General features: G+C 38.3%; 2 protein-coding genes across 4 annotated transcripts in view; one reads left to right on the plus strand and one right to left on the minus strand.

The window, feature by feature from the left end:
• SHISA6 (shisa family member 6) overlaps positions 1 to 25,426 on the plus strand; it is a 522,224-nt gene that overhangs the window by 315,552 nt on the left and 181,246 nt on the right. The gene's annotated exons all lie outside the window — the stretch shown is intronic.
• Positions 15,147 to 15,504, minus strand: LOC118845947 (tubulin-specific chaperone A-like). Its single transcript, XM_036754052.1, has 2 exons — positions 15,341 to 15,504; positions 15,147 to 15,252 (listed from the first exon to the last, which is right to left on the minus strand). The coding sequence occupies exons 1-2, from the start codon at positions 15,493 to 15,495 to the stop codon at positions 15,147 to 15,149; spliced, it is 261 nt and encodes an 86-aa protein (XP_036609947.1). The 5' UTR covers positions 15,496 to 15,504.

A 25,426-nucleotide genomic window follows, 5' to 3' on the forward strand; every position in this document is an offset into this window, starting at 1 on the left:
ATTGCTGCTTTATAATACAGTTTAATATCTGGTATGGCTAGGCCACCATCCCTAGCATTTCTTTTCATTAATTCCCTTGACACTCTGAAACTTTTGTTCTTCCAGATGAATTTTGTTATGATATTTTGTAGCTTTCTAAAATAATTTTTGGTAGTTTGATTGGTATGGTACTAAATAAGTAAATTAATTTAGGTAAAATTGTCATTTTTATTATATTATCTCAGTTTAACCATGAGCAGTGAATGTTTTTCCATTTATTTAGGTCTCACTTTATTTGTGTGAAAAGCATGTTGTAATAGTGTTCGTACAGATCCTGGGTTTGTCTTGGCAGGTAGACTCCCAAATATTTTATAATGTCTACAGTAACTTTAAATGGAATTTCTCTTTCTATCTCTTGCTGTTGGGATTTCTTAGTAATATAGAGGAATGCCAAGGGTTTATGTGGGTTTATTTTATATCCTGCAACTTTACTAGCTATTTATTTTTTTGAAGTAGCTTTTTACTTGATTCTCTAGGATTCTCTAAGTAAATCATCATATCATCTGCAAAGAGGGATAACTTAATTTCTTCTTTGCCTATTCTAATTCCTTCAATTTCTTTTTCTTCTCTTATTGCTAAAGCTAACATTTCTAGTACCAAATTGAATAATAGGAGTGATAATGGGACATCCTTGTTTCACCCCTAATCTTAATGGAAATGCATCTAGCTTATTCCGATTATGATATAACTCTTGCTGATGGTTTGGGGTAGATGCTACTTATGATTTTAAGGAAGATTCCATTTATTCCTATGCTTTCTAGTGTTTTTAAAAGGAATGGGTGTTGTATTTTGTCAAAAGCTTTTTCTGCATCTATTGAGATAATCATATACTTCTGTGAGTTTGGTTGTTGATATGATCAGTTATGCTGATAGTTATCCTAATATTGAAGCACTCTTGCATTCTTGGAATAAATCCTACCTGGTCACAGTGTATTATTCTTGTGATAAGTTGCTGCAATCTTTTTGCTAGTATTTTATTTAATATTTTTGCCTCAATATTCATTAGGGAAATTGATACATAATTTTCTTTTTCTGTTTTGACTCTTCCTGGTTTAGGTAATTGTACCATGTTTGTGTCATAAAAAAATTTGGTAGGAGTCTTTGTTCACCTATTTTCCCAAATAGTCTATAAAGTGTGGGAATGAATTGTTCTTTAAGTGTTTGATAGAATTTCCTTGTAAATCCATCTCGTCCTAGAGATTTTTTCCTAGGGAATTCATTGATGGCTTGCTCAATTTCTTTTTCTGAGATGGTATTATTTAGGTATTTTGCTTCCTCTTGTGTGAATGTGGGCAATTCATATTTTTGTAAAAATTCGTCCATTTCCCTAAGATTATCAAATTTACGGGCATACACTTGGCCAAAATAATTCCTAATTATTGTTTTAATTTCCTTTTCATTGGAGGTGAATTCAACCTTCTCATTTTTTACACTGGTAATTTGGTTTTCTTCTTTCTTCTTTTTAATCAAATTAACCAAAGGTTTATCAATTGTATTGATTTTTTCACAAAACTATCTCTTAGTTTTATTTATCAGTTCAATACTTTTCTCAATTTCAATTTTATTAATCTCTCCCTTGGTTTTCAGTATTTCTAATTTGCTATTTAGTTGTAGATTTTCAATTTGTTCTTTTTTTAGCTTTTTCAGTTGCATGCCCAATTCATTGATCTCCTTCTCTATTTTATTCATGTAAGCATTCAGAGATATAAACTTCCCCTAAGAACTCCTTTTGCTGCATCTCATATGTTTTGGTATGTTGTCTCATTATTGTCATTGTCTTGAATGAAGTTATTGATTGTTTCTATCTTTTGTTCTTTGACCCACTCCCTCTTTAGGATTAGATTATTTAGTGTCCAATTAATTTTTAGTCTATCTTTCCATGGTCCTTTAGTAAAAATGATTTTTATTGCATCATGATTTGAAAAGTTGTGTATGTGCCATGTACCATTGAGAAAAAGGTATATTCTTTTCTATCCCCATTCATTTTTCTCCAGAGGTCTATCATATCTACCTTTTCTAAAATTTTATTCACCTCTAACTTTTTCCTTGTTTATGTTGAGGTTAGATTTATTGAGTCCAGAGAGGGGAAGGTTGAGGTCCCCCACTAGTATAGTTTTGCTGTCTATTTCTTTTTGTAACTCCCTTAACTTCTCCTCTAAGAATCTGGATGCTATACCATTTGGTGAATATATGCTAAGTAATGATATTGCTCCATTGTCTATGATGCCGTTTAGCAGGATACGGTGTCCTTCCTTATCTCTTTTAACTAGATCTATCTTTGCTTTTGCTTTGTCTGAGAATAGGATTGCTATCCCTGCTTTTTTTTTTATTTCAACTGAAACATAATATATTCTGCTCCAGCCTTTTACCCTTACCCTGTGTGTATCCCCCTGTTTCAATTGTATTTCTTGTAAACAACATATTATAAGATTTTGTTTTTTAATCCATTCTGCTATCCACCTCAGTTTTATGGGACATTTCATCCCATTCACCTTCACAGTTAAGATTACTATCTGTGTTTTTTTCTGAATCCGATTTCCCCCACTGTTTATGCTTTTATTTCTCCCTTCTCCCTTCCTTTCCTCAAACCAGTTTTGCTTTTGACCATCACCTCCCTCAATATTCCCTTCCTGTCACCCTCCAATATTACTTTTTTCCTTTACTACTTCTTCACTCCCTTCTAAACACCCCCCCTTTTCTTTCCCCTTTCCTCTTCTGCTGCCTGTAGGGCAAGTTTTATTTCTATACTTAACAGAGTATATTATTCCCCTCCTTGAACCAAATCTGATGAGAGTTCTCCCTCCCTTCTTTCTCTCTACTACAATGTGTTTTGTGCCTCTTCATGTGATGTAATTTATCCTTTTCTACCTCCTCCTTACCTCATCTCCCATTACAATCCCTTTCCATCCCTCAATTAAGTTTTTTATCATCACATCAGTTAATTTATATCCACACCCTTTTTCTATGTATATTCCTTTTAATTATTATAATAACTATACCATTCTCAAAATTAACAAATATCATCCTCCAATACAGGGATGTAAACAATTTGCCCTTGTTGAATAACAGGGTTTTTTTTCTTTTTTCCCCCATTCACTTTTTTATGCCTCTTTTGCATCTTGTATTTGAAGATCAAATTTGCCATTGAGCTCTGGCCTTTTCATCAGGAAGGTCTGGAATTCCCTTATTTCATTCAATGTCTATCTCCTTGCCTGAAAGATTATGCTCAATTTTTCTGGGTAGTTGATCATTGGTTGTAGACCAAGCTCCTTTACCTTTCAGAATATCATATTGCAATCCCTCCAATCTTTAAATATAAAAGCTGCAAGGTCCTGTGTAGTCCTGACTGTAGTTCAACAATATTTGAATTGTTTCTTCCTGGTTGCTTGCACTATTTTCTCCTGGACTCCATAATTCTGGAATTTGGCTACAATATTCCTTGGAGTTTTCAATTTGGGATCTCTTTCAGGGGGTGATAGGTGGCTTCTTTTGATGACTATTTTGCCCTTTGGTTCTAATGACCTCAGGGAAATTTTCCTTGATGATTTCTTGGAAGATACTGTCCAGGCTCTTTTTTTCATCTTGGCTTTCCAGTAAACCAATAATTCTTAGATTATATCTCCTGGATCTATTTTCCAGGTCAGTTGTTTTTCCAATGAGATATTTTATGTAATCTTCTATTTTTTTCATTCTTTAGATTTTCTTTGCCTGATTCTTGATGCCTGATAGAGTTATTAGCTTCTACTTGCCCAATTCTAATTTTTAACTAATTATTTTCTTCAGAAAACTTCTGCATCTCTCGTTCGATTTGGCCAATTTTACTTTTCAAGGAGTCATTTTCTCTTGTTAGGTTCTGTAATTTTTCTTTTACCTCTCTAATTTGGCTTGTAAAATCCTCCTTGAGCTCTTCCAGGAATGCTTTTGGGGCTTGAGAACAGATTATATTGCCTTTTGAGGTTCCAGATGTGGGTATAGTGTCAATGCTGTCCTCTTCTGAATTTGTATTTTGATCTTCTCTGTCCACATAATATGATTCAATGGTCTTTTTTAGTTTTCTAGCTTGTTTCTTCATGGTGGTGGCCTTTTTTCTATCTTTTAAAGTGTATCTCTGCTTCTGGGGTCCCAGGGGCCCTGTCCCAAGCTTCTTGTGTTGGAAGTTAGGGTCCTAGTTACTAGCTTTGTGGGCTGTGGCCTCTGGTTTTGTCAGCTAGAAGCTATATACTGCTGCAGCTGGAGCTAGCTGATGTATGCCAAGGATCAAGGCCCAGTGAAATCTTTCTGAGTTTCCCTGGGCTTACGCTGAAGCTCACAGTGTGAGGTGGGTAGGAGGGGTGGTCTAGCTGCTGAAAGTCTCCTTTTCCCCTAGGGCTGTGCTACACAACATGGGTGGCCTCAGCCATCAGTCTGTGCTGCAGTCTCCTGATTCCCCTGGCTGTGAAAAGGTGTAATATCAATTAAGGTGGGTGTCTTTCATTGAGTCTTACTAGGTGCTAAACCCCAGGCTCAAACCCCTATCTACTAGGTGCTAAGCCTATGTGGGCATGAAGCCCTCAGCGTCCTAAGGGGAGTTGCTAAGACCAGAGCCCATAGTAGGAGCCTAAGTTCTGGTCGCTCAAATGACATTTGATGGCAGCTACAGAGGGTATAAAAAGCTAGAACAGAGCTATTTGCTGGGGCTCTCAACCTTGGCAGAGTACTGATGTGAAGATTCTGGGCAGCTGTAGTTAAGAGCCCCCCAGCTTGCAAACCCAGAGGTTTGGACTTTGTTAAACTCTGGTAACTATGCATTGAGATTTGAATCAGACAAGGTCTGTCTGTTGATGTTTGTAATTTGTTTGTATTTGCTCTGAAGTTCAGGGTGCTGGCTTTTCCCCCTGAACTAAGTGAATGATATTTATATGTTTTTTTAAACTGAGATTGTTAACCCCTTAATGTTGCTTTCCTTAGTAAAGCAGATCAAAAGAACCTGTGTTGGCAGCTTTCTGTGTGCTGGTTGTTGGTGGGTCTTACACCCCTATAGCAGCTGCTAGCAGATTGTTTCAACAAAAGGCATGCCTGGGGTCCTGGTGTTGGTGCTTGCCAGCTTCACCCCCTGGGGCTCATGAACTCCCACTGGTCTGCTAAGGTGGGGTTTACTGGGATGCCTTCCTGCACTGGTCTCCTGTCATCGCAAGAGGGGCCATCTCCCTAGCTTCCTAAACTAAAAGACTGCCGTACCCCTACTTCTGGCTCCTCTATTCCAGGGTTTTTCCTGGGACAGTATTCTATGGGTTATTCAAGGTTAGCAAGGGAGAGATGATTGGGCCTGCTCCTGTTCCAGTATGGTGCTTCGGTATGGTGAGGTGTAGTTCCGAGCTCTCAGCACTCTCCCAGCCCAGTGCAACAGATCCCTCCTGTTGACTTTCCGGACTCTACTGGGTTGGAAATTTGCTGCACTCTGTCTCTTAGTGGATTCTACATCTCTCAAATTTGTTGAGATTCCCTCTTTAAGAGGTATCTGAAAGAATTTGTGAGAGAGCTTGGGTATATCTCCACTTTCACTCTACCATCTTGGCTCTACCCAGTACTTTTTCTTTGACCATGAACCTCAGGCTTTGGGCTATAATGTTTCTGGCAAGGGTCATTTTGGAGTTTCTTTCAGGAGGTAACCAGTTAATTCGATTTTTGTTTCATTGACATTTTTCTTTCATGATTTCTTGAAATATGATAGCCAGACATTTTTTGTGATTGTTTTGATCTCTTTTTTGAAGGCAATTGTTTTTGATATGAGACACCTTACATTTTCTTCTTTTTTTCAGTATTCTCTCTTTGTTTTGATAATTCTTATTGCCTCCTGAAGTCATTAGTTCCTGTTTGAGCATTTCAAATTTTCAAGGAGCTTCAGTGAGGTTTGGTGCTTCTGCCAAACTGTTAATTTCCTTTCCAAGTCTTTCTTCCAAAGCTCTGCTCTATTTTTCATGTCTTACTTTGCCTGGTCTTCTTATTTCATCTATAAAATAATTTTCACTCTTTTCCAAAACTTTTTATTTATTTCCTCTAGGAATTCTAGTCTAAGCTGTGTTTTCTTTTTATTTGACACTTTGCTTGTAAGTTTTTGGTAGTCATTTTCTTCTTTGTTCTTGGGCTTCCTTGTCACAAGAATAGTTCCCAGTAATAGTCATAATGATATAATGGGAATTTTTTATTCTTCTTCCTGTGTTACTTTGCAAATAAGGACTTTGCATTGGTGATAAGCTCTGTGCACTTCTTGAGGAAATATCTGGGCTTTTTTGGGTCTTTTTTCTTGTTTTCTGCTGCTTTCTCTTGGCATTAAGTTCTGTGTTCATCAAGGATCTTGGGAACAGCTCAAGCTGCTACAAGACCTGCAAGGTCTTAGTGCACCCAAAACAGGCTGTCTAGGCCAACCTGTGATTGCTGCCTTTCAGGTCTGACCTTTGCAAGCTCCCACCAGGGTTTGGTGAGTGAAACTACTGCAGTCTTATTCCTGGTTGGGTTTGAGTGGGCTACCTCTGGGCCCATCCCCCTGTCAGCTCCCTGGTAGGCTCTGAAGGTTCAGAGCAATGAAACTTCAGGCTTCCTTTTGGTCTGACTTGCTCCAGGATCAGAGCCATAAAATTGCTGCTCCCATTTTTTATGCTCCTTGACCAGGATACAGCCTCCATCCCATGACTACTCTTTGAAACTATGATTTTGAAAATGCTAGACTGAGTTACTAGGAATCTTGATATATGGAGGTCTTATATAAAACTCTAGAGTCAGGGCCAGATAGAGTTAAGAAGATAAATGTCTCGATACCCAGGTAAACTTAGCTATCTTGAGCTTTGCAGCTTACTTTGATTTACATTACTCTTTCCCCTAATTGCTTAGTAAAGCTTTTTTTCTTCTTGTCTTTGCTAAACTAAACAAAGGAGAGTTGACAGCCTACCGAGAATGTGAAGAGAATTAGTCAGAACTCCTTAGGGTTCATCTGGTACCAGCAGGAGAGAGAATAAGGCAATCTCGTGGGTCAGTACTTTGGAGATTCAGTGGCATAAGACTGTTGCCAGCCTTTTAGGAGTATTACTTTACAAGCATCTGGGACCAGCCCTGGGGCCAGGGACAGGAGATGTAAGAAGGTTTAAGGAATAATTATGTGGTATTGGGAAAACTTTCCCTTTACCTTCTGGATAGTTTGAGACCCTACTCTGTTACCTAGAGCTTGTCCAGTAAAACTTTGCCTTTTGATTTTGAAAGTGATTCTTTAATACAACTCTATTTCCAAGTCTTCCCAACTATATTCAGGCACCAGGAGCGGAGGGCTGTGAATAGAGAAGCATCAGTGAGGGCCTTTTTTGGTCATTTTGTTTTTTTCAATCATGTCCAACTTTTTGTGACCCCATTTGGGGTTTTTTTGGCAAAGATGTTGGAGTGGTTTGGCATTTCCTTCTCCAGCTCATTTTACAGATGAGAAAACTTATGTAAACAGGATTAAGTGACTTGCCCAGGGTGACACACCTAGTAGTGACTGAGGCCAGATTTGAAGATGGGTCCTCCTGACTCTAGGCTTGGCACTCTGTCTACTGCACCACCAAGCTACCCAAGAGGACCTTTAACCCAACTCATTTTTCTTGAATGAGGAGTCATTTCACTATTCCTCATGGGACAGATTTTTTCCTTTATTACATTCAATTTAATTCCTTTCATTTTCCTATGTAGTTAGTACCAAAGCCATGTAAATTACCTAAGAAGCCTCCAAAAAATACTTAGCAACATTGGAGAAAGCCAGTACAGATGTTCACCTTTGTCCTGTATTTGTGTGAAACGAGCCAGGCTTTTTAAGTTCTGAGAATCCTTACCCCAACTCCTACTCTCACCTCTGGTGTGAGGGCTTGCTGTGCCCTTTTCAGGGCTGCTTATCCACCTTTGGTGTTCACCTGGCACTCAACTCTCATCTGCAGCTCCAAGAAGCTGTAGCATGCAGAGGCTACTCCCTGATAAACCATCTAGGCAGATGGGATAAACCAGGCTGATGGTACCTGAAGGGCCTAAAATCCATCAGTGAGTTAGGGGGATGTCTACTCCAAACATGTAAAGACTTCCCCCAGTGGAATGGTGCTGAAGTAGGTACTGTGGAACACTTAGAGATTGGTCAGGCAGCAGAGATTTCAAAGTCATCCACCACATCCTGGGCCATCACTGGTCATCCTGACTTTTGTCTTGCTACTGGACTTCCATGACTCTGGAAGAGAGAGTGAGGCTGACACGTTTATTCAACTCTGCCTTACCTAAATCCAATTCACGCATAAGTCAAGCTGTCACCCCATGATGTCAGTGGTCCTCTTTGAAAATGAACTCTCACAGGCAAGTCAGGTTTCCAGAGACAGGCTTCACCCCCTTCACTTCTGGGGTACAAGAACAGGAGTGATTCTCTAATGCCCTTAGCTTGTGACCCCACTGGTGTGCTTCTCCTCTTTCCATCTAGATTATGAGTTAAGAGTAATTTAGATATTGAGCCATAAGTAGCCTTTAGAAGGTAATATTTACTATTTATTATTTACCAGAAAAAGAGTTGATTTAAAAATCCACCACCACCACCACCCAGCTCTCTGACTCTCCCACAAATACATATAGAGTCCAAGAGAGGGGGACTTAACCTTAGATAGCACCTGTGGGCAAAGGGGAATTCACATCTCCTGGTTGCCAAAAGTCCTTTCCATTCATTCATGGGGTTCTCAAGAAATTCTCTTTAGGCGTGATGTAGTCTCTTCTCTGGGCTCCTTGTAGAGCCATATGTCCAGTTTGCCCTTGGCTCCCAATAATCTGGGGATACCACTTAAAACAATAATGGGAAGATGGGAAGCCCAACATCTTCTGGATGCTTTGAAATTGGAAGAACTTCCTCTTGACAAAAGGGGTGGGTGAAAGTCCTGACTAAAGCTGAGATCTTCCCCCAAGGCCGTTACACCTCAAGATTTGTACCAGAAAACCACACATACTCCAATTTCTGAAATAGCATCCAGCTACCTTGGTACTTTTATAGGAGACTCAGAGAGCATAAAAGAATCCTCTAACTAGTAGAACAAAATTCTTGTCTGGCATAATTTCATTTCAAATGGCTTTTGAAGACTTTTATCACTTATTGTAAGGCAGGGGTTCCTAACTTTTTGTGTATCATGAATGCCTTTAGCAAGTGAAGCTTACATATCCTTTTTCAGAATGTTTATAAATGCATAAAATGAAATACACTGGATAACAAAGGAAAACATATTGAAATACAGTCATCCATCATCTCTCTTTTGAGAGAGAGAGAGAGAGAGAGAGAGTTCAAGGACCCTAGGTTAAGAGCCTAAGGTCTTTTGACTGAGCTGTGTTCTCACCTAGTTAAAGCAGTGAGATAAAATGAGGTAGGATGATTTTGACCATACCTTTATACAAGAAAATGTTCCTGTTTTTTGTTTTGGCTATTTAGCTGTTTGAAGGAAAAGAGAGTGAATGGTGACTTTTTTCCATTTCTCTCCTTCCCAACCCCCATTTCATTCCTTTTGTTAAAGCAGCATTTAGGATGGAAATAGCATGATGAAGTTCAAGCAAATTCAATTCAGTATATCCAGATCCTATTCTAACTCAGCTAAAACTCTGTCTTTGTCTGTAAAATGAGAATATGGAACCAAATGATAGCTAAGGTCCTGTCTTATTCTTAACATTCTGCAAATCTAAGAACTCCCATTATGATTTCCTCTCATCCTGGTAGACTGACCTGCTCTAGATCTCTTATTGCATACTCCTATGCTACATACATACTTAGTAAGTTCTCTTACCCCCTACCCCCCAGGGCCCTCCAGTAGCTCTCCCTGTCAAAGAAACTCCCTGCCTGAAGTGGCTGGTTGAGACATTTTATTTTTCCCATATCTCAGTCTTCCCTGAGATGACTACCTCCAATCAAGCAAAATAGAACATTTTGAAAAATAAAACCAGAAAACAAAACTAAGAGATAAAAGTCCTCACAAAAAGTGGTCCATGAATGTTTTGGAGTAGGCATATTTGTAGGGAGTGCTATGCATCATACGTGACATAACACTATTTCATATCAGGTTGGGTTGGTGGAATGCCTAAACTCTAAAATACCCTTCACACCTTGGCTACTGTGGGGCTATTTATATGAAATATCCAATATATACATGGTGTAAGTTAAGTTCAGAATAAAAGTAAAAATTTAAATTTAAAAATAGCCAATATGCCCGTTTATAAATGGTGTGGTACAGTAGAAAGGGCATTTGCCTTGAAGTGAAAAGTTGTAAGTTAAATAGGCAGCAAGGTATAACGAAAAGAGCATTAAGTCAGAGGATCTGGGTTCAAATTTTACTCTGGTACTTACTACCTGTATGACCCTGGGCAAGTTATTTAACTTCAACTGTTATTTTCCACCTCTATAAAATGAAAGGCTTAGGCGAGATGGCTTCTGAGGCACCTTTTAATTATAGATCTATGATCCTATCATCTTGATTTCTCACTTATACTCATTCACTATGGGTAAACATTTCATCTCTCTGAGCCTCAGTTCCTCCATCTTTAAAGTCATGGGAATAATTTTTGTGTTACCTACCACACAGGGTCACTGCAGTAATATAGTTTTGTAAATTCTTAAGCCTTATAAAATGTATAAGTTGTGACTATTGTGTTCTCTGCTAAATAAGATTCTATTACTGCTAAGAGCCTAGAACTTATGAGTATCTGCGACAACTTTAGCAGTGAAAGTTCCAGAACCAGGTTCAGCCTTAAGCAATAGGTAATCTCATTTTCTTTTTCACATTTCTCTCCCCTTTGGACAGCTCTCCCACCTTTAACCTACCAAGTATCCACTATCCAGATCCTCCTCCTTTACTGTCTCACTTTGTCTGTGCTCTCCATATGACAGTGCCTCATGCTCCAGTACTTTCCCTTCCCCATCCTATTATCTCAAGAATGCTACCTGCCATCTTCTCCCCTGCTCTCTGAAAGAAGCACCTCTGACAGAGTAGTCAGTCAGTTAGTCAAAAGGTAGTTATTAAGCACTTCCTGTATACCAGGTACTGTGCTAAGTGCTGAGGAAACAAATAAAGGGGGAAAAATAATATGTTAATGAGCTCTGAGGTTCCACCTCCCATGTGACCTTCCTGAAGGCAAACTGAAAATATTCATGAATTCTATAGTAGGCATTTCAGGCTCCTTAGCAGGTCAGCTGGGGGAATACTGGGAAACAACTAAGCCTTTACAAATTGCAAGACTAATTTTGTTGCTGCTACACAGCTGGGACTTTATCCATCAAATCACAATGCAGCAGTCACCCTGGACTGACTGTCCTAGCCATGGGTGTCCAGCTTATGGCCACATTTTGCTTCTCCTTTTTAAGGCTGCCTATATTGTGGGCAACTCACTGCTCATTAGCACTTCCATCAGAGACTGAAAGAGGCAGAGCCAGGGGGGAGGAGAGATGAAGAAGAAATTTTTCTATTTTGCTCCTTGTTAGAAGAAAAAGTCAAAAAGATAAAAAGCCCTTTTAGTGAAGGAGGTTGACGATCTTGTCTAAAATTGAGGGCAAGCTATTATATGCCAGCATGAAGCTCTCCTTTGTCTTTCTGTCTCCCATCCCTGTCCTCTTTGCCTGAAGACATTTAAGTCGGTCACAGTTGATATAAAGGACTGGTCTGAGACTGTGGTATCTAACTTATCAAAAACAACTCATGTTCTTGATGCCTATTAGTGCCTCTATCCATGAGAAAAATGAATAGAGAATGGAAATGGAAATAAGAACAGCTATATTCCAGTCAAAACTTCACTTTGACCGACAGTTTGACATTTATGCGCCTAAATGGCCCTGACACTGGCAAATCTAGGTTTCCAGCAAAGGACCATAACCATGTGGCTATAACTTAAATCCATTGTGGGAGATTAGAATCCCCCTACTTGCCCCTATAGTTCCTTAGCCTCCCCTAGTGTGCTTTGCATTTATACACAATTAATTATAACGATGATACACTTAAGCCTCGAACACTGAACATTTACTTAAAAAAAAGGAAAACTCTATAATAATGAGCATACCACAGTTACTCAATATAAGACCACACATGAACAATCAAATCATAGTTAACCCGTAACTCTGGGTCATGTGGAAGAGAGTGAGAACACATTTACAGAAACCTACCAGGGACACACATGAATAAGGACAGCCTACATGATCAGAGTAACTCACAGCTCTTGACTGTAGACCTTTATGCCATTGAACCCTTAATAAACAATATACAACACAAAAAGAAGTTTCTTTGCTAACTGCCCTCTTACTGGGCAAACATATTCCTCTTCTACTCCTACCTGTATGGGAGCTAAAACTAAGACACTATTCCAGTGTCAGAACCACACAACTACTGTTTGCTTCTCTTCCTACTCCTTAGTACACAGCCTCAAGGGTGTATTCCTTGTCTCAAAGCAGTTGCAAGTAAGCCATGCAGGTCCTTCTTTAGTCTACCTTAGATCTGTGTTCTACCCAGCTCTGGGATAATATTGACAGATGTGCCAGCTCTTTACACAACAGAGTGTTGCATTGCCCGAACAGTTTCAATTTGTCTACAAAAGGCAGCTACAAGTCCTATCTTTACTTTGCCGCTTTTCCCTCCAAACCCAAGGGAGCCAACAAGGTTTCATCTCTTTCAAAACTGTAGGTGGTGCTTAGGGGAAATAGCATTCAGAACCTAGTATAATGTCCCCCAAATGGTAGGTTATTAAGAAATCATTGTTGGCTGACTATCTGCAATGCGTTTCAATATATCTCTAGTCAATCAGTAGCTTCCCAAGTGGGTGGCACCTGAAGCCTTTTTTTCAGATGACTGCCCTTGCTTGTCTTTTCACTTGACTCCTGTTGTCTTCTCAACTGATCCTGCTTCTCCAGGGTTCTTCACCACACTTAATAACTAAAAATAGAGTCTTGTAGAGCTCAGTGACTCAGCATTCTTATATGTGACAAATCTCAGAAAATTTGCCTTTTCTTTTAGTTCTGAAACCAACTTACTTAATTACCTCATGGTCTCCAAAAAGTTACTTTATTTATCACTTTGTTGAGTTTTGGTCTTTCAAGTTCTAAAAGTTACTTACCTGTAGCTGAGGCATCACATTGCCCTGAGCCTCAGTGCTCAAACAGGTCTAAACAGTTCTCTACACAATGGATCATTTTTACAGACCAGGTCAGCATAGGGAGAAAGAGATATGTATGTGTATGCTAGGGATCGAGTCTAGCCAGGAAGGGGCCACATAAAACCTTTGAGCATGGAGACCTTAATGGGGTCCGTGGGAGTGTATTAGGGCAAGAAGCAATCCCAGAAGGATAAGCCTGACACTGCAGAGAGTAAGAACAGAGGGCAACTGGCATATCTGTCAATATTATCTCAGAGCTGGGTAGAACACAGATTTATGGTGAATTAAGCTAGCTTACTAGTGACTGCCTTGGAGCAAGGAATACACACGAGGCTGTGTACTAAAGAGCAGGGAAAGAAGTAAGCAGTAGTTGTGTAGTTATGACATTGGAATCATGTCTGAGTTTTAGCTCCTGTCTGGGTCTGCAGTTGAGTAACCAGGACAGGGAGCTCAGCTGTCTCTTGGAATCTACAAAGCCTTCCAACTAACTTACAGGGAACTGGGACCAGTAAAAGTCTATTGGAGCTTCAACTAGGGGCAAGATTACAGTTATTTTATGTAGACCCAAACTCGGTCAGGAAACTACAAAGTTTAGACTAGGAGGACAGGGGTGTGTAGAAAACTTTCAGGTTCCTGGTCTGAGCCACCCCTGAGATTCTTGAAGAACTCAGCACTTAGTTCCTGGAAAAAGCATCAAAAGGGTTAAATAAATACAAATGAAGAGGAAATAAGACCTAGACATTTTCTCTAAAAGTGTTCAGAGCTTGAACTTAAACATGAAGAACCAAATTTATGAGGTAATGCTGGACAAATGAGCAAACAAACAAAAAAGACTCACATAACGAAGAGATGTTATGCTTCCAAGGATGTGCAAGACGCAAACCCAGAAAGTGAATAGCTCATAAGTTGGATGCCAATCCAACTAAAATTCCTAGAACAAATTAAAAGAGTTAAAAATTATTTTGCAAGTGAAATGAATGCACTAGAGAAAACAAATGGAAAAATAGAAGCCTTTCTGACCTCCCACGTCTGGATGGTATCCAATTTATTATATCTTGTTTGTCATAGTTGTTTCTGTGTTGCCTTCTGCTGTGAGAGAAGGAGATGTGAACACCTTAAAAGCAAGAACAGTGATGTTTGCCCTTCTTTGTATATCTATTACTTGTTACAGTGTTTGGCATATGCTTAATAAGTTTGTGCTGATTTCACATGACTTCCTTTTAGAGGGAAGACTAGGACAGAGAATTAATAGTTTATTACAAGAGTAAGATTTAAGCAGTAGACTCCTTGAAAAACAGAATAAACTAAACAGAAATTAGGGCAGCAAAGTAATACAGTGGATAGAGTGTTGGGTCTAGACTCAAGAAGACTTAACTTCTCGAGGTCAAATCTGGCCTCAGACATTACTAACTGCGTGACTCTGGGCAAATCATTTGACCCTGTTAGCCTCAGTGTCCTCAGCTGTAAAGTGAGCTGAAGAAGAAAATGACTAACCACTCCAGTGACTTTGCCATGAAAACTCCAAATGGGGTCTTGAGGAGTCAAACACAACTGAAAAATGACTAAACAACAAGAAACAGAAAACAATGATTCCATGAAACAATAAAAAACACTAAAACAAAATCAAGATTGAAGAAGACAAGAAAAAGTAATGTATCTCATATGAAAAACAATTGACATAGAAAACAGATAAAGGAGAGATAATTTAAGAATCATGGAATGGAGGGAGCCAAGATGATGGGTTAGATAGAGGTAGCAACCTAGCTATACTCTCTCAATATTCCCCTCCAAATAACTTTTTTTTCAGACTAACCCATTTATTTGGTACATTTTTAAGTTAAGAAAAGGCAGAGATGCAACTACATTAAGAAAAATGAATCACAGTCTCACACTACTTAAACACATGGAGCAGTGGCTAACCATAATAAAATGTGGAATGGATCCCATGTTTAATGAAAAAAAAATCATTCAGTATTGAGAAACATTTTAAGCCCTAACTTCACTGAATCCAGGACTGAACATGCTTCTTTATATTTTTCAGATTTTTCCAAGTCTTTTTCATTTTCCAACAATTGTAGAAGGTTAGAATGTGCAGCTTCCAATCTGCGTTGGCAATCTGGAATCATAATTCTTGCATTCTTGCAAAATTTCTGTCTATTTCTTAATGGCATAGTTTTCACCATCTTCAGCTTTCATTTTTTCAACTTTTTCTTCTTGTTGTTTTGCTTCTTTTTCATACATTGATTTTTCTTTGATCAACCGCTTCACGACACCCGTTCTGATCTTGATCTGCCTCACGTGAGGATTAGCCATGGTCCCCCACTGAGCATTGCTGGTGGAAGGACCTCCAAATAACTTTAAAATGAACACCTAGAATTAAATTTTAGAGTAGTAGAGCCAACAAAAGGTCAGGGTGAGACATCTTTCCAGCCTAAGAAAAGTTAAGAGGTCAGCAGGAGAGGTCTACAGCACCAGAATGGAAGCCTCTCTACTACAACCATTCAATAGCAGCAGTACCAGCAGGTTCAGGAGCTCTTGGCCCAGAGATGGTAATGGGGGTCGAAGGAGATTAGAAAGAGATTAGAGTTGTCCTATTGCCGGCATTGAGTGCAGCTTATGCTTATTGGCAACTCTATTGCCCATACACAGTTCCAGGCCAGAGAGAAATACTTGTGGTGGATCACAAGAGAGCAGGAGCTCTGGTCACAGTTCCAAAGCAGAAAAGAGCACTTAGGTGGCTGCAGAAGAGCAGGGAACCTGGTCATAGTTCCAAAACCAAGAGGAGTGCTAACGCTTGAGGTTCCAGGAGAACAGGGACCCTTCCTCGTAAAGACCAAAACACAGACCAGAAAAACAGTGAGCACACCTTTTTTCAGATCACACACAACGTTGGAAGTGCTAAAAACTTGCAGAACCCAAGATCTAGCTCTGAAAACAGCAGGAGGAACAATCCTGATCCCAAGTTAAACATAAAGTTCAAAGTCAAGAGATAGACTGGGAAAATGAGCAAACAAAAAAAAAAATTTGATCATAAACAGCTACTATGGTGGCAAGGAAAGGAAAGACATAAACTCAGAAGAAGATGCTAATTTGAAAACAACTACAAGCAAAGACTCAAAGAGAAATGCAAATTGGACATAACCCAACAAGAATTTCTGAAAGACTTAAAGAAGGTGATGAGTGGTAAAAGAAAAATTAGGAAAAGAAATGAGAGTGTTGCAATAAAATTATTAAAAGACAATTAACAGCTTGGTAAAAGAGGCACAAAAGCTACTGAAGAAAATAACATGTGAGATATCTCATTGGAAAAATAGAATGACCTGGAAAATAGATTGAGGAGAGATAATTTAAGAATTATTAACAAAAAGTCATGATCAAAACAAGAGCTCAGATATCAAGAAATTATGAAAGAAAATTGCCCCAATATCTTAGATCCAAAGGATAAAATAAAAATTGAAAGAATTGAATGAGTTCCCAAAATGCAAAAGCCCAGGTATATTATATCCAAAGTCCAGAGTTCCCAGGTCAAGGAGAAAATATTGCAAGCAGCCAGAAAGAAACAATTCAAATATTGTGGAGCCACAGTCAGGATCATACAAGATTTAATAGCTTCCATGTTAAAGGAGTGGAGGATTTGGAATATGATATTCTGGAGGGTAAAGGAGCTAGGATGACAACCAAGAATAACCTACTCAGCAAAACTGAGTATAATCCTTCAAGGGAAAACATGGAAATTTAATGAAATAGAGGATTTTCAAGTATTCCCAATAAAAAGACCAGAGCAGAACAGAAATTTTCACATTCAGAAACAAGACTCAGGAGAAGCATAAAAAGGTAAACATGAAAAAGAAATCATAAGGGACTCAGTAAGGCTAAATCACTTGCATTCCTATATGGGAAGATGATACATGGAACTCATAAGACCTTTGTCATTATTAGGGCAGTTAAAAGGAGTTTCCACAGGTAGAGTGCAGGGGTATGAGCCAATTATGTTGGAATGATATCCAAAACTACTGAAAGGGTCATAAAGAGGGATGCACTTGGAGAAGGAGGAAGGGAGAAAATAGAATAGGAAAAAATTTCTCACATAAAATAGGCATGGGAGGAAAAGCTTTTACAGTGGATGGGAAAAGCAGGGGGCATTCCTTGAAACTTGCTCTCATCAGAATTGGCTCAAAGACAGATATACATACACACACACACACACACACACACACACGAACAAACAAACAAACAAAAAATTACATGTAGAAATTTATCTTACCCAATAAGCAGATAAGAAGGGAATGGAATAAGAGAAAGGAGGGATTGATAAAAGGAAGGATGGATTAAGAGAGGCAATGGTTAGAAGCAAAGTAGATTTTTGAGGAGGGAAAGGATAAAAAGAGAGAAAAGAAGAATAAACAGAAGAAAATGGCATAGAGAGAAATTCACAGTTAGTAATCAGAACTGTGAATATGAATGGCATGAGCCCACCCATAAAATGAGAGCAGACCACAGAATGAATTAGAAACTATAACCCAACAATATATTGTTTACAGTAGACATGCATGAACTAGAAGACACACACACAAAGTTAAAAATAATAGGCTGGAGCAAAATAAAATATGCTTCAGCTGAAATAAAAAAGGCAGGGATAGCAATCATGGTCTCAGACAAAGCAAAAGCAAAAATAGACCTATTAAAAGAGATAATTAGAGACACTACATTTTGCTAAAAGGTACCATTAATAATGAAGTTAAATGAGGAAATTTTACAGCAAGTTTCTCTGATAAAGGCCTTATTTCTCAAATATAGAGAATTGGTCAAATTTGTAAAAATAAAAACCATTCCCCAATTGATAAATCATAAAAGGATATAAATAGGCAGTTTTCAGAAGAAACCAATGTCATAAGAAAACATGCTCTAAATCAGGGCTTCTTAAACTTTTTCCACTTGTGACCCCTCCAGCACTTCTTAAACTGTGGGTCACAACCTCTAAATCATTATTTTTTTTGCATTTTTTTCTCTCTCTTTTTTCTTTTTTTTTTCTATTTTTTTATTTTTATTTTTAGTTTGCAACACACAGTTCTACATAATTTCGAGTTCCAGGTTTTCTTCCCTCCCTCCCCCCCCACTCCCCAAGACGGCATGGAATCCCATATAACTTCCATTAATTTACACACTACTCAAGTTGTGGAGAAGAATTATGACCAATGAAATGAATCGTGAGAAAGAAGAAACAGAACCAAAAAAAATGACCCCAAAACAAATATAAAAGCGATATAAAAAGGGGGTGGAGAGAGAAAGAGGAGCATGAAGTGTGCCTCAATCTGCATTCATACTTCATAGTTCTTTCTCTGGATGTAGATAGCATTCTCTATCGTGAGTCCTTTGGAGCTGTCTTTGCACATTGTGTTGCTGAGAAGAGTCAAGTCTATCAGGATTAGTCCTCACAGAAGCCATATATCTGTGGTTGTGTATAATGTTCTCCTGGCTCTGCTCCGCTCACTCAGCATTACGTCGTGTAGGTTTTTCCAGGTTGTTATGAAGTACATATCATCCCCATTTCTTATAGCACGATAATATTCCATTACCTCCATATACCACAGCTTGTTCAGCCATTCCCCAGTTGATGGGCATCCCTTTCATTTCCAATCCTTAGCTACCACAAAAAGAGCTGCTATAAATATTTTTGTACATATGGGTCCTTTTCCTGCTTCTGTGACCTCTTTAGGATACAACCCTAGAAGTGGTATTGCTGGGTCAAAGGGTATGAACATTTTTATAGCCCTTTGGGCATAGTTCCAAATTGCTCTCCAAAATGGCTGGATCAGTTCACAACTCCACCAGCAGTGTACCAATGTTCCAATTTTCCCACGTCCTCTCCAACATGTATCATTTTCCTGTTTTGTTATTTTAGCCAACCTGACAGGAGAGATGTGGTACCTAAGAGTTGTTTTGATTTGCATTTCTCTAATCAGTAGTGATCCAGAGCATTTTTTCATATGCCTATAGATAGCTTTAATTTCTTTCTCTGAAAACTGCCTGTTCATATCCTTTGACCATTTCTCAATTGGGGAATGACTTGTATTCCTACATATTTGGCTCAGTTCCCTGTATATTTTAGAGATGAGGCCTTTATCAGAGACACTAGTTGTAAAGATTTTATCCCAATTTTCTACTTCCCTCCTAATTTTTGTTGCATTGGCTTTTTTTGTACAAAAACATTTCAATTTGACATAATCAAAATTATCCATTTTGCATTTTGTAATGCTCTCTATCTCTTGTTGGGTCATGAATTCTTTTCTTTTCCATAAATCTGATAAGTAAACTATTCCTTGCTCTCCCAAATTACTTATAGTATCAGCCTTTACTCCTAAATCATGAACCTATTTTGACTTTATTTTGGTATATGGTGTAAGATATTGGTCTATGCCCAGTTTCTGCCCTACCATTTTCCAATTTTCCCAACAGTTTTTGTGAGATAATGACTTATTAGCCCAGAAGCTGGCCTCTTTGGGTTTATCAAAGAGTAGATTGCTGTAGTTGTAGACTTCTCCATCTTGTGTGACAATGGACATCGTTGTTTCACCCCTGATCTTATTAGGAATGCATCTAGCTTTTCCCCATTACAAATAATGCTTGTTGATGGTTTTAGTTAGATGCCATTTATAATTTTAAGGAAGGCTCCATTTATTCCTATGCTTTCTAGTGTTTTTAAAAGAAATGGGTGTTGTATTTTGTCAAAGGCTTTTTCTGCATCTATTGAGATGATCATATGATTTCTGCTAGTTTTGTTGTTGATATGGTCAATTACGCTAATCGTTTTCCTAATATTGAACTAGCCTTGCATTCCTGGAATAAATCCTACCTTGGCATAGTGCATTACTGTTGTGATAACTTGCTGCAATCTTTTTGCTAATATTTTATTTAAAATTTTTCATCAACGTTCATTAGGGGAATTGGTCTATAATTTTCTTTCCCTGTTTTCACTCTACCTGGTTTGGGTATTAGTACCATATTGCATCATTAAAAGAATTTCGTAGGACTCCTTCTTCACCTATTTTCCCAAACAGTCTACAAAGTATAGGAATTAATTGCTCTTTAAATGTTTGGTAGAATTCACATGTAAAACCATCTGGCCCTGGAGATTTTTTCTTAGGGCGTTCATTGATGGCTTGCTCAATTTCTTTTTCTGAGATGGGGTTATTTAGAAATTTTACTCCCTTTTCTGTTAACCTGGACAATTTATGTTTTTGTAGGTATTCATCCGTATCTCTAAGGTTGTCAAATTTATGGGCATACAATTGGGCAAAATAATTCCTAATTATTGTTTTAATTTCCTCTTCATTAGAAGTGAACTCACCCTTTTCATTTTTGATACAGGTAATTTGATTTTCTTCTTTCTTTTTTTTAATCAAATTGACCAAAGGTTTATCAATTTTATTGGTTTTTTCATAAAACCAGCTCTTTGTTTTATTTATTAATTCAATAGTTTTCTTGGTTTCAATTTTATTCATCTCTCCTTTGATTTTCAGTATTTCTAATTTGGTATTTAATTGAGGATTTTCAATTTGTTCTTTTTCTAGCTTTTTCAGCTGTATGTCCAAATCATTGATCTCCTTTTTCCCTATTTTATTCATGTAAGCATTTACAGATATAAAACTTCCCCTAAGAACTGCTTTTGCTGCATCCCATAAGTTTTGGTATGTTGTCTCATTATTGTCATTCTCTTGAATGAAGTTATTGATTGTTTCTCTGATTTGTTCTTTGGCCCACTCATTCTTTAGAATTAGATTATTTTGTTTCCAATTAATTTTTAGCTGATTTTTCCATGGTTCTTTATTACAAATAATTTTTATTGCATCATGATCTGAAAAGTATGCTTTGACTACTTCTGCCTTTCTGCACTGGATTGTGAGGTTTTTATGCCCTAGTACATGGTCAATTTTGAGTATGTGCCATGTACCACTGAGAAGAAAGTATATTCCTTTTTATCCCCATTTAGTTTTCTCCAGAAGTCTATCATATCTGCCTTTTCTAAAATTCTGTTCACTTCCTTAACTTCTTTCTTATTTATTTTGAGGTTAGATTTATCAACTTCAGAAAGGGGAAGGTTGAGGTCTCCCAATATTATGGTTTTGCTGTCTATTTCTTCCTGTAACTCCCTTAACCTGTCCTCTAAGAATTTGCATGCCATACCACTTGGTGCATAAATGTTAAACAATGATATTGCTTCATTGTTTATGGTGCCTTTTAGTAGGATGTGGTATCCTTCCTTATCTCTTTTAATTAAATATGTCTTTCCTTTTGCTTTGTCTGAGATTAGGATTGCTACACCTGCTTTTTTTACTTTAGCTGAGGCACAATATATTTTACTCCAGGGTTTTAGTTTTACCCTGTGTGTATCCCCCTGTTTCAAATGTGTTTCTTGTAAACAGCATATTGTAGTATTATGGTTTTTAATCCATTCTGCTATCTGCTTCTGTTTTATGGGGGAGTTCATCCCATTCACATTCACAGTTATGATTTCTATCTGTCTTTTTCTCCATCCTATATCCCCCATTTATGCTTTTATTTCTCCCTTCCCCTTCCACTCTTCAACAAAGTTTTGGTGTTGACTGTTGCCTTCCTCAGTTTACCCTGCCTCTTTATTTCCCTCCCTTGTCTTACTGTTTCCCACTTGCTACTTCTCCCTTCCCTTCTGACCACCCCCCTCCCTTTTTTCACCCTTTCCCCTCCTGCTTCCTGTAGGATGAGTTAGATTTCTATACTTATCAGGGTATGTTATTCCCTTCTTGAACCAGATCAGATGACAGTAAAGATCAAATACTGCTCTTCTCCCTCTCTTCTTTCCCTCTACTAAAATGTGTTTTTGTGCCTTTTTATTTGGTGTAATTTACCCTTTTCTACTACCTCCTTGCCTCTTCTCTCAAAGCCCTCCCTTTATATCTCTTAATTATGTTTTTTATCCTTATATCAGTTATTTTATACAGACATTCACAGACTATGTGTGTCCCTTTCAATTGTCATAATAGCTGTACTATTCTCAAGATTGACATATATATGTATACATATAAAACATTCATAAGATGATATAATTCTATATAAAGATGCAAATAATTTGCCCTTATTGATTAATAAGGTTTGTGGGAGGTTTTCCCCCTGTTTACCTTTTTATGTCTCTCTTGAGTTTTGTATTTGGAAATCAAATTTTCTATTGAGTTCTGGCCTTTTCATCAGGAAGGTCTGGAATTCCCTTTTTTCATTGAATGTCCATCTCCTTCCCTGAAAAATTATGCTTAATTTTGCTGGGTAATTGATCCTTGGTTGTCGTCCCAGCTCCTTTGCCCTTCGGAATATCATATTCCAATTTCTCCTGTCTTTTAAAGTGGAAACTGAAAGATCCTGTGTGATCCTGACTGTAGTTCCACGATATTTGAATTGCTTATTTTTGGCTGCTTGCAGTATTTTCTCCTTGATTTTGTAATTCTGAAATTTGGCTATAATATTTCTTGGTGTTTTCAGTTTGGGATCTCTTTCGGGGGTGATCGGTGAATTCTTTCAATGACTATTTTGCCCTCTGTTTCTAGGACCTCTGCGCAGTTGTCTTTGATAATTTCTTCGAAGATACTGTCAAGGCTCTTTTTTTCATCGTGAATTTCCGGTAGACCAATAACTCTTAAATTGTCTCTCCTGGATCTATTTTCCAGGTCAGTTGTTTTTCCAATCAGATATTTCACATTTGTTTTACTACTTCTTGATGCCTCATAGAGTCATTAGCTTCCACTTGCTCAACTCTAATTTTTAATGAGTTACTGTTTTCATTTTGCTCTTGAGTCTCCTTTTCCAATTGGTTGATTTTACCTCTCAGGGTGTCATTTTCTCTATTTAGATTCTGAATCTCCATAGCCGTTTTGCCAATCTTATTCTTTAGGGACTTGATTTCGTCAGTGAATTTTTTCCATTTTTTCCATTTTTTTCCATTTTTTCTTTTACCACCCTAATTTGGTTTTTAAAATCCTCCTTTAGCTCTTCCAGTATTGCTTTTTGGCCTTGAGACCAGTTCACACTACCTTTGATGTATCAGATGTGGGTATGGTGTCATTGTTATCCTCTTCCAAATTGGTATTTTGATCATGCCTGTCTCCATATAAAGAATCAATTGTCCTTGGTTTTTTTGTGTTCTTCATGTTGGTTAGCCTTTTCCTGGCTTTACAATAAATTTCTGCTTTTGGGGCTCAGGGCTCTCTGTCCCAGCTTTCTTATTCTGGGGATTGTGAGTCTAGTTGTTGGCTTCATGAATTATAGCCTTCAGTTTCCTGAGGTGTGGGGTAGGGGGTCTGGCTGCCCGAAATCTCCTCTTCCCCTGGGGTTGCTCTCCAGCACTGTTGCTCTTCAGCAACGGTCTCAGCTCTTTGTTGTTTGAGCTGGGTGTCTGGCACTTCCCCTGGGGGAGCAAGAGTACATCTGGGCTCCTGGTGTTGACCCCTGCTGGCTCTGCCCCTCTGGGACTCAGGTACTCCCACTACTCGGCCACCGAAGCCCCACTTTTGTCTCCTCTATTCCAGCATTTTTTTATCCCGAGGAATTCTCTGGGTGGGGAGGGGAGGGATTAGAGCCATTTACCTGGCCATTACGTCTCCCAGAAGTTCAAGAAGCCGCATTTCATACCTTTGGGCTGAAAACCTCAGGAGTTGATATCTCACGGCCAGTGGCATTGCACTACCTCTCATCACTTCCACAGACTGCTGTCCTGTGTTGGGAGGCCTGGGGATCTCTGCCGGTTTTCAGGCACCCAGCTTTCTCCCAGCCTGTCTCCCATGTGGGTTTCCTGGCTGGCCGCTTCCGCTTTGGTGCCATCTGGAGCAGCTCCGGACGTCAAGCAGTCTCCTAGCCCACAGATTCGTTCCTTTGGTCTGGGAAATTTGCCCCACTCAGACTGCTTGTGGTTTCTAACTCTCTCAAATCTGCTCAAATTCACTTTTTTATAGGAATCTGACAGAAGTTGTGAGAGAGCTCCGGTAAGATGATGTTTCATGCGGCCATCTTGGCTCCAAGCTCTAAATCACTATTGATGAGAGAAAGGCTAATTAAAAGAATTTTGAGGTACCGCCTCAAACCTGTCAGAAGTAATAAATCCTTGAGAGGATGAGGGAAAATACATATACTAATGAACTATTGGTAGAGTAATGAACTGATACAATCATTCTGGAGGATAATTTGGAACTATGCCCAAAGGGCTACAAAAATATGCATACCCTTTGACCCAGCAATATTATTTCTAGGTCTGTTTCCCAAAGAGATCAAAGGAAAAGGAAAAAGACATATATGTACCAAAGTATTTTGTGGTGGAAAAGAATTACAAATTGAGAAGATGATCATCAATTGGGAATGGCTGAACAAGTTGTGGCATATGATTCTAAAGGAGTACTATTGTGCTATAAGAAATGATGAGGAGGGTGTTTTGGGGGGGAAAGGAATATGGCAAGACCTGTATGACTCAATCGAAGTGAAGTGAGAAGAACTGGGAGATCAGTAACAACAATGTTGTAATGATGATCAACTGTGAAAGACTTGGCTGCTCTGATCAATATAATGATCCAAGACGATTGCAAAGGACTCAGGATGAAAAATGTTATCCATTTCCAGAGAGAGAACTCTGAGAGAAAATTGAAGTAAAATTTTCTCACTTTATTTTTTCTATTTTTTTTGTTTGTTTGTTTTGGTATGTTTGGGTTTTTGGGTTTTTTTTTTTTTTGCAATATGGCTGATATGGAAGTATGTTTTGCATGATTTCACATGCATAATTAATATGAAATTGCCTTCTCAGTGGGTGGGAGAGACAATTTGGAACTCAAAATTAAAAAGTATGTTTAAAATAAATAATATTTTAAAAGAATTTTTAAAAGTATATTAAACACTAGAGCTTTATAAAATCAGTATTAAACTCAGGTGCTAGAACCAGCTCTAATGAGCTTACAAGACCTTAATGTTAAATTTTCAGTGTGAGCATTCACCTCAAAAATTATAAATGATTACAAATAAGATCTTGGTTTATTGGGATTTTTTATTGTCTAGACTTGATAATCCAGATAAAAGAGTATGCGTGCATTTTTTAAGTAGCACCTAGGTGTAAAACATTTACCAGTGCATCCCTCTATTATTCCATAAACATTGCTTGAGCTTAGTAGGAATTCAATAGACAGTTTCAAGAATGAAGTCATCACCAGGCTGGAGGCCCAGTGACTGTAGACTAATA

This window comes from Trichosurus vulpecula, chromosome 4 (genome assembly GCF_011100635.1).
Source record: "Trichosurus vulpecula isolate mTriVul1 chromosome 4, mTriVul1.pri, whole genome shotgun sequence".
Taxonomy (NCBI): Eukaryota; Metazoa; Chordata; class Mammalia; order Diprotodontia; family Phalangeridae; genus Trichosurus; species Trichosurus vulpecula.

What these genes read in the sequence shown, in the direction of transcription:
- LOC118845947 (XM_036754052.1), bottom strand. Translation starts at nt 15,495, where the DNA reads ATGGCTAATCCTCACGTGAGGCAGATCAAGATCAGAACGGGTGTCGTG. An exon ending in GAAAACTATGCCATTAAGAA is followed by an intron (nt 15,253 to 15,340) that starts ATAGACAGAAAT and finishes CCTTCTACAATT; the next exon opens with GTTGGAAAATGAAAAAGACT.